The following is a 12375-nucleotide window of genomic DNA, read 5'->3' as shown; positions in this document are numbered from 1 at the left end:
TGCAAACCCCACACAGAAAGTCCTGCGTTTTCACAATAATCAGTAGCGGCATTGATGACACGACAGAGAGCTGAACAGATAAGACAACAATATGGGTTCAGTGTTTTTCTTATGGGTTCAATGTTTTTCTTTCAACCAGTTTCAGTCAATTTAGCTGGCGGCATCTGGATGGCCTTGCAGGTTTGCACAAATGTCAAAAATGCCCGAGTCGGGGAATATTATTGGTTATAAACATGTCATAGATCATCCGAATAGACAGTTCAAGCTACTGCAGTGGCTCACTCAACGGAGCGAAAGAATGACAGTGATACAAAACAAGAAGAAAAAATTTATTGAATTTGTTCCCAACTTGTGTTGAACAAGCTCATCCTATCACAATCTTCATCAGATGGGAGACAAGATTCAGACAAGCAACTTAAGAAGTGCACAACAGAAAGGCACAAAACTGTCAAGAGGGTGAGATCAACTGTGCAAAACTGAGATCATATTTGGAGAATGCATGAAAACAGGCCAGGAGGAAATTTGTTAGCAAGCTGCTGGTGCTGTGCATTTCACAGCATTGCATCGGATCATATTTTTTGGTTGTCAAATCAAGAGCAGATCTGAGTTTAGCAGAATCTGATCCTGTGACCAGTGAATTTAAAGGTTAAACTGGGCTCAAACATCAAAATACCAAGCACAAGGAGTCAAAGATGCAGTTTTCTGAAGATTCACACTCACACTTTAAATTAAATGACAAGAAAAAAAATATCCAATGATCCAAATATAATTGAGATACAATAATACTACAACTCAGTACATTTTCGAAACCTGGTGCTGGTAAAATGTCCTCAGATTAGTTTCCCTTTAATCAGCCTACAGTGAAGTGATGGAATGTGCATTTCACTTTACTTTTCCTGTTAATTACATACAACATTTAGTGAGCGTTTTAAAAAAAAGTGCAATCAGATAAAAGAAAAACAATGGTTTCTGGGATTCTAATGACAGCAGTGGATCAATTAGTTTGCTTGTACATTCAAGTCATCAAAAATTGATGTCAGTCACTATACAAGAGGTTAATTTACACATATACTATTATACAGCACAGAGAGGAAAATGCCCCTCGGATGGGCGGGGTCTCTGGAGAGGAGGTGGATGGCTTCTCACAGCCAGCATTTTCATTTTAACACATGCAATCTATAATCAAACAATGCATTATTTCAATTCAGTCATCGGCAACAAAGCAAAACTGATAGTGCGGTGGTTACTGGGATAAATTTGTAGGTTGTTTGAGGGAGATTCAGCCTCACGAGGAACAGGGAAAAAAAAAGCTGAAATTCGGGATGCTTCGACAGCCAGGAAAAGGAGTGTTTTTTTTTTTGTTTGTTTTTTTTAGAGCTGTGAGGGTTTGAAAGGTGAAAGGCAGAAGCAGCTGGGTGGGATTATACGGACTGGTAGCCAGTGCGACTCTTCCTCCGGCCAATCAGGTAAGAGATAAGCACAAGGATGATTAGGAAGCTCAGGGCCACACCCACAGCAACAGGCACCAAAAAGCTCAAATCAGAGTCCAGGAAGCATTCCTCGGCTGACAGGCAGAGAGACAGACACAGAGAGAGACAGCAGGTTAGTGGCACACACTTCGACCGTGAGAAGGATGGAGCTCAGTTTTAAAATGAAGGAAAAGTAGCAACAGAGGACATCAAATCCTACAAAGTGATGAATCGTCATAAAGGGTCAAACATATTTCAAAGGCACCAGAATTTAGGTCACCTGAATGGGCATTTCTCATTATGTACAATTATTTTGGGCAGAATCCTCAGAAGGAAGGCTTGAGAGGAATAGTTTGACATTATGGGAAATTATTATTTACACTTTTGCCAAGAGTTCCACAAGGTATATGGTTCACTAGCTTAAAAGCATGGAGAAAAAAAAAACCAAACACATGGTCCTTCCAGTGCGGACCTGACTGCGCTTCTAACAAGTTCCTTCTCATCGATTTAATATGCAATATGAAAACCCAACAGTTGATTTTGGGTTTCACTGTCAGGGCTGTTTAACATCACTGTTTAATTATGAAACGTCTATTAATACAATAGGAGGCATTTATTCAGCCAAAAGTGTGTGAAGTGAAATGTTTGACCAATAGTGACACCGAGGCAAAACCTAATCCAGCATGATTAAAAAAAATCTTTTCGAGTTCCCAGGCAAAGAACGTAGTTTCATGCAGCACATCATTTCATGCTGCTTCTTGTTGTTCCCCATTTTTAATGTTTTTCAAGCATTTGCTGAAAACGTATGATCCTATAAAACAAATCTGAGATTTGTTTTAGACCAGAGACTGATCAATGTCTTGATCACAATTTCAGATAATCCCAATGTACTGGTCCACTTTGACATTATTTTATTTATATTCATATATTTCTAATCCCTGGGATGAACCAGTGTATCTCAAAATGATTAATATACTACAGCCTGGGGGAAAAATAATAAAACCCTTGCACTATAATATAAGCTTATATTTTCCTATCAGCTTTGGGTTGACATGTATTAAAAAATGAGACTGAACTTGTACCCATTTTGCTAAACCAGACTTACTGGCTGTTGAATGCCAGGTTGAAAATGCAGGAGTGGCATTTGACTCTTGGCTATCAAGTAAATAACTGTCCCATAATCTCAATCTGTCCTCTAAGAGGCAGTCAACAGCGATCAACACTACATGGTAATATTAATACAACAACACAATGGTTAGTTTTGACAAATTACTCAGGCACGAAGCGATTCACTTGACAAAGTTGTACCCAAACATTTGAGTCTAATTAGAAAGACTCATAGCCGGTGGCCATGTTTCTTTTTCTTCCGATGAAATAGGCCAGCAGAACGATAAGAATGAGAACAAGCAGGGCAACTCCGACAGCTATGGGAACAAGGAAGCTCTCCACATCAGCCTGGCATTCCTCAGCTAGACAAGAGTGAAGAGAGCAGAGTGGTGAATATCTTATAGGTGGGACAGATATATAATCAAACAGAATGGTTAATGAATGGACAGCATGAAAAGGAGCCCGCCAACCAATGTTAAGAGCAGAAACACTAGCTGAGTAAATTCAACATGGCATTTTGCAAAGAAATACACTGTTACTCAGATATCCAAGACAGCAACGCAGTTTTATTTCAGAAATCTTCAAATTCTATAAAGCTCCACTTCAGATAGACACACGTTAAAATCATATTCATTACAGCTAATAGTGCAAGATGGATATGAAACCAGCTGTCATTCATAGCCATGTCGAACATTGAATGAATGGTGCGAAGACGTTGCATCACAAATTCCCTTTACCGAACATGTGCGATACTCTCCCCGACCGCCAGCGTTAATCATGAGCCAGATTTAACATTGTAATTAAATGTGACTGAATGCTTAAACTGAACATTTGCAATGAGCAAGGCACAACTATCATGAAAATCAACATACTGGATTATATATTATGGAGATAAATGACCCTTGAGAATATGTCATTCATTTACACAGATACCATACAGGCACAAAGCTGAGATAAGCAGGACAGCAATGATCACAGGCTTGCATTTGATTGTGAGAAAATGTTCAAACATAAAGAAAATCCTAGGAAAGAAAACCTTTGATTAACTTAAAAAAAATGTAGAGAATTAGAGCTGCTGTCATTCATTTTTTTAAGTTGTGAACTGCCTGCATTGCTCCAGTGGGAACAAGGCCAACAGTAAACAGCAGTGCTAGAATAAAGCATCAGTACACAGCAACCAGCATGTGTCACACAGGCTTCTTGTCATTTAAAAAAAAAAAAAAAAAAAAAAAAAAAAAAATCAGGCTCCATTTGCTGCTTTGCTACAACCTCTACAGGTTTCCTTATCTTAATTTGCTTCCACACCTACAATTTGATTCATTTTGAACAAAACAGAGAAAATTTAGTCTTATTGTCCTTTAATAATTTTGGGGTTGCTGGAAAAATACGGGCTCATCCTGCACTGGATGCAGTCATATATACAGTCATATAAAATCCCTGTGATTAGACTGTCCAAATAACTAATTTTTTGGGCTTGTCTTGGTCTGGAATTCACTCTGCAATACACTGAACCAAACAGGTAAAGGGTGAAAGCACTGTCTTTATGAACGATTGTCTGCTACATAAAAAAAAATGAAATAAAATAATAATAATAATTTTCCAATTCAATTTTTCCAATTTAATGCTGAAATACTGTTTTGTGTTCTGCAAATCCATTAGGAATTACAACACTAATCACTGCAGATTAATCTAGAATTAAGAGCCTTCGTTCAGAAACACCTGAAAAATTCTCTGAACTACATAAGGTTCAGACATGAAGAGAAACATGGTATTTGAAATCAAGTTTTGATGCAGTGCAGTTTTTTTAAGAGCCCAGACCACAACACAGGTCGAATAATGTCATAGTTTCAACACTCGAAACAAGAAGTATGGTGTGCCTTAGTGCATTTATAGGTAAAATGTTCTCATCTCAGAATTATCTATGCTAAAAGTTAACATTAATATAACACTATAATCCCTTATATCTAAACCTAATGCCAGAATTCTCATTTAGAGAGAAAAAAAACAAAACAAAAAAAACAAAAAAAAACAAAAAAAAAAAAAAACACTTTTCAGATGAATGATCTGATATGAGCTTGTGCAAAAGTCAGACCTTTTAAACAGCAGACATTTTGATGCAACTTAGTACGTTTGACCTCAGCTTTTCTTTTATGCTGTCTCAAAATGTCTACTGTGGGAAAAGAGGTCTATCGAGGTTCGAACAGAAGATGTCCTTAACATGTCTGGAATCAAAAAATAGGGACATTTTTTCAACTGTTTCTCCTGTTCCACAGGAGAAAACATTGGCTTCTAAAAAACACTTACTTTGAAAAAACTCTGCCAATAACCTGACAACTAAGAGTCTTAAATTTTTGCTGCTGAACTACTTTGGGAATTGGCAATTATAATACAGATAATGTAGAATTCATGGGGTTGCCAATCAAACAATAAAGGGAGCAAAAACTAAAATGCACACAAAGATTAGATGATGACAAAAAGGAAACAGGGGAGTGTCAGCAGAGCAAATGCAGGATCCTTAAATATTGATGTCTTACAAGCTAACTGTAAATTCAGCATATTGAAGAAAGCAGGTCGTCTGATGTGACTCGAGATTGATTGATAAAAAGGGGGGGGGATTTTGCACTTGCTCTTACAAAAAACAACATAGAAAGACAGACATGGGGAGCAGACAAGTTTGGTCCTTGACAGTAACACCAAACCCTTAATTTTATATGATCTTTGATGACCTAACTGTCCAGAGAAACACAAAAAATGTTCTTTGTACATTTAGATGACTAGGATGTTCAACAGATTAATGTGATAAAAAAAAAAAAAACACTTTTTCTGCGGTCTCTTTGATTTTAGCTTGTGAATTGTAATGTTGTTTTTCTATCAAGTTATAATTGCACAAGGACCAGGCTTGGGAACCCCCGTGATAGTTCATGAGTGATTGCAAACTGGATTCAAAGGGTTTGATATCCAACATAAGTCTTTCTTCGACCAATCACGTAAGCGATCACTACAATGACAATCAAGCCAGCCAGTGCAGCGCCAACAATGACCGGGATTAAGATGCTGGTGTCATCCAAAGAACATTCAAAGGCTGCAGATGAAAAGAGAGTAAGTCAAAAACGGAACCAGTGAATTTCTGATCTAGAACATCCTCACAAACAAATTGAAGCACCATGACAACCACACACCCCAAATATAGGTTTGCCAAGGTTGGCCTTACAAGCGCAGGCCTCTGTAATGGGCCTCAACGTATATGCATGAACATATTAAAGATTTTATTTTTACACATTCTTAAACTGTGAAACAATGTTGCCATGTGAGATTCCTCATCTATCGCTGTATCATAATGTCATTGTTGCATTTCGTGATGCATTGACATACTCAGTTATATTTTAAATGTTTATCCGCGTTGTAACACAACACGGGGCATGTATCAGTGTGGGAAGTTCTTTCTAAAAATGTACAAATGATAACTGAAAAAGGTGTATACATGCTTCAAACACTGCTCTCTGCTTTTCAATTGCTCCTGTCACTCAAGGGGTGGGAGCTATGGAATACCTTGCAGATGTGCACCTGTGTTCAAGGCTAATGATAACAAAGCTCTATGATAACATATATATGTCCCCACATTCCTCACGCATCGAGTTCCTTTAAATGCTTCTTTGTGGTGTTAATTAAGAGTATTCGTTGATTCTGAGCATTTCTTTATCATGCATATCCCTCACAACTAAAACTTTAGTCTGCAACCTATTTTGATAATCTCATTATCGTTTTGGTATAAAAAGCAAACATAGTCAGAAAGGGTCTGATTGAGCAGGTTGGTGAGGACAGGCCCTTATGTGCAATGGTTAAAATTGAGACCCCTGGCCGAAATACAGTCTCCGTTAAAAAATGTATTTACACATTAATGGATAACCTACCTGTACTGAAAGAACCTATCTTCACTCCAAACGGCTGAACGCGTAGATTGAAAATGTAGAGGGTGAGCAGGCTGGTGATGTTGTAGGTCTGCTCTTTATTACACATGAATGAGCTGCCAACGGCTGTCTCCCACAGATGTAGGGTGTTGTTTGACTCAGAAAACATCTCACCTTGAAGCAAAGACAATATAACATGAGCTATCTCCCAAGTTTGCTCTGTGGTGTATGTAGTGAATTAAGAACCCATAATTACCAGAGCCTGTTTTTGCAGTGACATTTAGACCATGGAGGTGAAATTTTTTAGTGTCCTGTGGAAATGAAAAAAAAAAAATGTAAATGTTAATTTACAAGACATTTATTGTCTTAGAATATAATCCACTCTGCAATTCTGGCAACTTATTCTGACAACTTCATTATCAAATAAAAGCAAAAATGACTTTGTATATGTATATGCATTTCTTTTTTTTAATTGCTTGCTGTAACATCAAATAATTCATTCTTTCACAATCTGTAAAATTATCCATATTTACTGAGTTACTAATCATCAGCCTTTTTTAAACTTGTCTCATTCGGTATTGCCCACCTCCTCAGTACATTTGACTGAATCCTAACCCAACTGGTCTGAATCATGATGAAGTGTGGGATGTATCTAAAGTGCTGAAAAGAGCTGGTTCATCTCAACTGAGTAGTTTTTAGGAAGCAGGGGGAGGGAGCCCTGATGTCTCTCTCAAGCTGAGTGACAAAAGTGGCTAAATTTACAAAGATGAACGATTTTATTAGACATCTAATTTTTCTCTCACGCTCTTTGTTGTTTTTCAAATCACATGAGATCCTAGCATTATTTCCCCATATCATTTCACTTTTTGCTGAGATTACGGTTTTTCTCCCACTTCAGTCCATGAAACACGACACATACAAACTTTAAATATTATGAATATTTTCTAAAGCAATTTGCACATTTTCCAGAAAAAATGCTGTTCAATTATGCCCAAAACATCCTGAGGTATTGTATTTATAACAATTTGATTGAAGAAATTGAAAAGTTTAAAAAGCTGATGCATTTGGCCATGGCTATAAATTAACTTTTGTTGTAGCTTGAACATAATGCTGAACATCTTCTAAGCGTCTTTGTGTACCGTGAAAAGCGCTATACAAATCGTATGTATTATTATTATTATTATTATCTTCAATATAGTGTGTTTGGTACACAATTATGGCTGGACATTCTCCTGTTGATATTGTTGGAAAATCTTCATGAATTCAGATAGAAAAGTCAAAACATGTGTGATGACATGATGTTGAGGACTCACATTGAAGAAGGTGAACCCAAGGACCATTGTGTTAGAAGACAGTACCAGCGTACTAATGTTGGTTCCACATTTTCCAGAGGTGTTGGTTTCGTTGGGGTCCAAGTTCATCTCCAGATATTTCTAAAGCAGTGCGATAAGAGAGAAGACTTAAATCCTCTTAACATTATTTCTAGAAGACAATTTGCTTAGTAGAATACATACATCTCCCTGTTTGAAACCAATCTTCAGGCCAAAGTTTGCCAAAAGACAAGCTGTGCTGTTGTGTTCTGAGAGGCTGTAGTTTCCAGTGGTGGGAGTGGGAAGAGTAGGGGTTGGGGTGGTAGTTGGGGGGGGAGGAGGGGCAGTGGAAGTAGTATTAGTGACAGGAGCTGCTGTGGTAGAATTGGTAGGAAGTGATGTTGGGACTATGGTGGTTTGGGGTAGATCAGCTGCACATGAGGTGACTGGAAAAGAAAGGAAGAAAGGAGTCAATCATCAGTAGATGTTGGAGAAGATTATAGGTTTGATGTAATGCAAAGTTGTGTCATTTCTTACGTTTTTTACTCTGTGTGCCGTTGATGATGAAAGCTTGTATAAGGACGTCCCACATTGTTTGATTGACCAAATCAGCCTGGATAACATCTATACTATTGCAAGAGTAGCAGGTATCCATTGCCACATCTGTAATTTGAGGCTTCACCGCCACAGACTTGGTTTCTTAAAACGAAAGAAAAAATCATCGAACAAATACAACAGGCAAGATGTCAACCTGATTCTGAGTTGTTTTTTCTCTCCCCATTCATAATAAACCAATCATGTTCCTGAAATTAAAGAAGACCAAATTGAACAATATATCAGATTTGTCAACACACTCTTTGATTCTGAAATGATTTGTTTTTATACCCCTTGACCTTGTTTCTTGGCCCTTCTGACTTTTCTTAACTCCAAGTAAAACGTTTATCAATCACATAAAAGTCTAATACACCTTGCACATCAGGAGGAATTCAATTTGGTCCACTTAGTTTATATTCAGACTATCGACAATTAGATAATAATTATAATTTATCCTTTATCAATCCCCATGGGGAAATTCGTTCTCTGCAATTAACCCATCATGGATGAACCATGAGCAGTAGGCTGCCGTCAACCAGTTCCTAGGGGAGCGGTTAGGGGTTCAGTGTCTCGCTCAACATCACTTTGACAATATTGTTAATATTTTCAATACTGAATACTGAACACACAACAGTACAGACTTCGTCTGAATGCCAATTGTTTGGTAAATAATGCCATTTTTGGTTTCTACAAACATAGCCTGGTACATAATGTTACAACCTTACTAAGTGTCACACTTTTGCAATTAACTATTTCGCTCATCATTTTCACACGAGGTTGCTAAGTATTATCAAAATGACTGTATGACATGAACTCTTGCCTGTTTAGGATAAAATACATGTACTATAATACCCCATTCATCTACATTGATATGTAGAAATTACCATTTGTTGTAGAATTCGGGAAAATAGATGAGTCGCTGAGATTGTAGGAAAACATAATGGATTCAGCCTGGTATACATTCCCTTTAGTTGTGAAGTTCATGCTCCAAGAGTGTCCTCTAAAATTGAGCTTCAACAGCGAGCTGGTATCACTGCATACACTTTGGTTAGATGTGACATTAGTGGGAAGTTCAAATCTAGCCATCTCATTCTGGGAAGAGACAGATAAAGTTGCCTGAGTAATTTTGTGAACAACATAAAAATCAAACAAATGAAAGGGGAAGAGAGACAGAGTGTTAGTCCAGGAAAAACGGGATCGTTTGAAAGGTGCTGAAGCTTATTACAGTTCAATGAAGAGAACAAAATAAAAATATTTGCCTTTACAATTATATATCTAACAAAATGAGTTGTCACCCCTGCAAATATCTCAGGTTTGAAGATGACGTTTCACATGAATCTGTGTGACGTCAAATATAGTAAATAATTCCTGCAGTGGTGACAAATCAAATTTCTTAATGTAAAAGTCTGTACTGCTTTCCTTTTTCAGTGGCAAAACATCATGGTCTAGGGAGATAACAGTGACAGGATAAGCACAGGAAAAGAAACCAAGCAAAGCGCTGACATGTAGGAATTTTACTGCTTTCTGGTAAGTCCCCATGTTATAAAGCAGTTTGAAATTGCAACAATTTCATGTTGCATTAACACAGTAGATACTGATGTGCTTAATGTGATCTTTAAAATCACTTACCTTATCACCAGTGACTTCATAGGAGACTGAAAAGTTGACCCTGAGCTTGGCATACACACATAAATTGCCAGTTGTATCATAGACCATCACCTCAGTACCATGTGACAGGTAGATTTCTGGAAAGAAAAACAAATAACTCGAATGATCTCTATTACAGTGTGTGTGTTTTATTATCAAGGTCAATCCAGTCTCTCTGCTGAGTGTGCTGCCAACAAGGGCAGGAATATAAGTCTGAACTGTTTTAAAAATATGGAATTTATCATTTTGAATGTGCAGTTTAAATCAAGCAATAACATATCAGTGTGTAAGTCTTGTGGTATGCAACTGTGTATTTGGGCTGAGCAAATAACATGTTTGCATGATCACCATTTTGATTCTTAATTCATGTTGGGTGCTGCAGTAGCATATTATATGAGGATTGTGAAGAGGAACTGTACAAGACAATGACAAAGCATTTCGTCAAAACCGTGTGGTTTGTCTCCGTGAACCTTGACCTGGCCTCTGTTAAGAACACTGAGTAGATTGTTTTTGCTTAAATAACGACAATGATATACCATTTCATTTAGCGTATGATAGATATTTTACATTTTGATGTTAGCATTACCTCCACATTAGTGGATAGAAAAAAAAACTTGGGGGAGAATAATTACTGTATGGACTGATAGTAATTATACAATCATTTTGAGACAACAACGTAGCTCTCTTTTGTAAATGTTAGGGAATTACAGGTACAATGATCCATACGTAATGAATACATGCCCAGATTTTCAAAAATAATACACAAGAACTTTTACAAGTCCTTTTTAATGAATTACAGAAAATCGTGCTCTTGCTGTCTAAATTTTGTATGCAAGAGTTTGGTTAAACTATAAATGCAAGCTTTGGTCAAACAAGATAGGAATATGTGCAATGAAAACATAACTGAAATTCCACAAAGGCCATAGACCAAATATCTATTCTGAAATGCGTATCAAATTCTATAGTTTGGTGAAACTCGATTGTCATATAAATAACGACAGCTTATCCAAGGGAGTCACTGGAATTCAAGTGAAGCATCAATGACAAAACGATCTTGAAAAACATACGTATTCTTAAGGAAAGATGACCAAATGCGTCTGGTGACAAAAGTTTTTTCATGTGACTTTATTGTATGTGCCGTTGCTTCAGACTATGACGGGAAATTTTGCCCCGTCCACTGTACATTCCCCCAAACACCAACAATGCTAACTAGGGAAGCTTGCACAATTTAGGCAAGAACGTTTCCCCCTCTTTCTACCGTGTTAATCTTGCGGCATGTTGCGACAAACTGAATTCAGCAAAGATTTCCCAGACCATCCAAACAACTGTTATGCCACGCTTTAACGTTCAAAACTGGGTGAACGTATGTGCACCGAGATACCTTAACCTTACAGATTTCTTCATAACAACGTCATGCGTACCACAATTTTCTAAATTGGAAGCGTTTGTTCAGTCAAAATTGTGCCGTGAAACAGCAAAATCCCACACGTTTTAATGTTGTGTAAGCTGATACAGTTTAGACCTAGCTTAGCAGGTTTACAGCATCTGACCGATTGTGTTGACGTAGGTAACAATTAGCAAAAGGCTAACCATATTAGCAAAACATGACGATCGGGAGGTTCCAACGGTCAACAGTTCATATTTCTTCGGGTAAAGGACTTCACATAAGACTCGCCCTCAGAGCGAGAGCTAAATATGTGAATTCTGGTAAGGCTTTTCCCAATTTCCAGTCTGCGTGACAATATTGATAGCCCGAGGTGTCAGGCCCCAGGATGTCCCACAAGTTGAATCACGTCACTTCAGTTTCGATTTTACCTCGCTCGCTGTAGCTATTGGCAATTTGTTCATGATACATACCGATTCCGAGAATGAGGATCAGAGTGGATGCAGCGTATCGCAGCATGATGACCGGGTGGTGTTGGTGTTGGTTGTGGAGAGTGCCAGAAAGCGATATTATCTCTTTGGCGAATTGGGGGAAACTGAGCGGCTGCCGACTGTACCAGGAAATGGAAGTCATATGACAAGGAGCGATGTGTCAGAGCGGGGGGGTCGGGCGACTCCATATGTGTCCCTGCCTTTCCCTTTAACAGGGTTAATCATTCTACTGTATTCCCTTTTACAACACCAACCGAATGGTTGCTGTAAACAGTCACAAGTGCAATGAGTCTCGAAAGCAAACCAGATTGAAAGTTATTTTAATCTAAAGCGATAAACCTATCAGACGCATACAAATAAGGGCATGTCTTGATCATGTTTTCCTCAGTCAACACTCAAATGTTGCGGCAATCGTTTCGATTCCCCTCACTGTCCAGCCCAAAAAGGCTGACAAGGAAATAAGTA

The 12375-nt window shown here is 37.9% G+C and overlaps 1 protein-coding gene across 3 annotated transcripts; it reads right to left on the bottom strand.

The window, feature by feature from the left end:
• Positions 1-315: 315 nt before the first annotated feature.
• Positions 316-12115, bottom strand: lamp2 (lysosomal-associated membrane protein 2). Of its 3 annotated transcripts, none has more exons than XM_086157697.1 (9): positions 11893-12114; positions 10018-10133; positions 9273-9480; positions 8332-8493; positions 7999-8240; positions 7798-7917; positions 6741-6795; positions 6488-6658; positions 316-2938 (listed from the first exon to the last, which is right to left on the bottom strand). In XM_086157697.1, the coding sequence occupies exons 1-9, from the start codon at positions 12050-12052 to the stop codon at positions 2796-2798; spliced, it is 1377 nt and encodes a 458-aa protein (XP_086013823.1). In that variant the 5' UTR covers positions 12053-12114; the 3' UTR covers positions 316-2795. The 3 variants fall into 3 exon arrangements, with proteins under 3 accessions (XP_086013823.1, XP_086013824.1, XP_086013825.1); XM_086157698.1 differs by having other exon boundaries at positions 316-1564; positions 11893-12112; XM_086157699.1 differs by lacking the exon at positions 316-2938 and adding an exon at positions 3123-5658 and having other exon boundaries at positions 11893-12115.
• Positions 12116-12375: the final 260 nt, after the last annotated feature.

This window comes from Fistularia commersonii, chromosome 13 (assembly GCF_037954325.1).
Source record: "Fistularia commersonii isolate RoL2024-O1a breed Wild chromosome 13, RoL_Fcom_v1.0, whole genome shotgun sequence".
Classification (NCBI taxonomy): Eukaryota; Metazoa; Chordata; class Actinopteri; order Syngnathiformes; family Fistulariidae; genus Fistularia; species Fistularia commersonii.
Note: the sequence above shows the minus strand (reverse complement) of the source record. Positions and strands in the feature narration are given on the sequence as shown.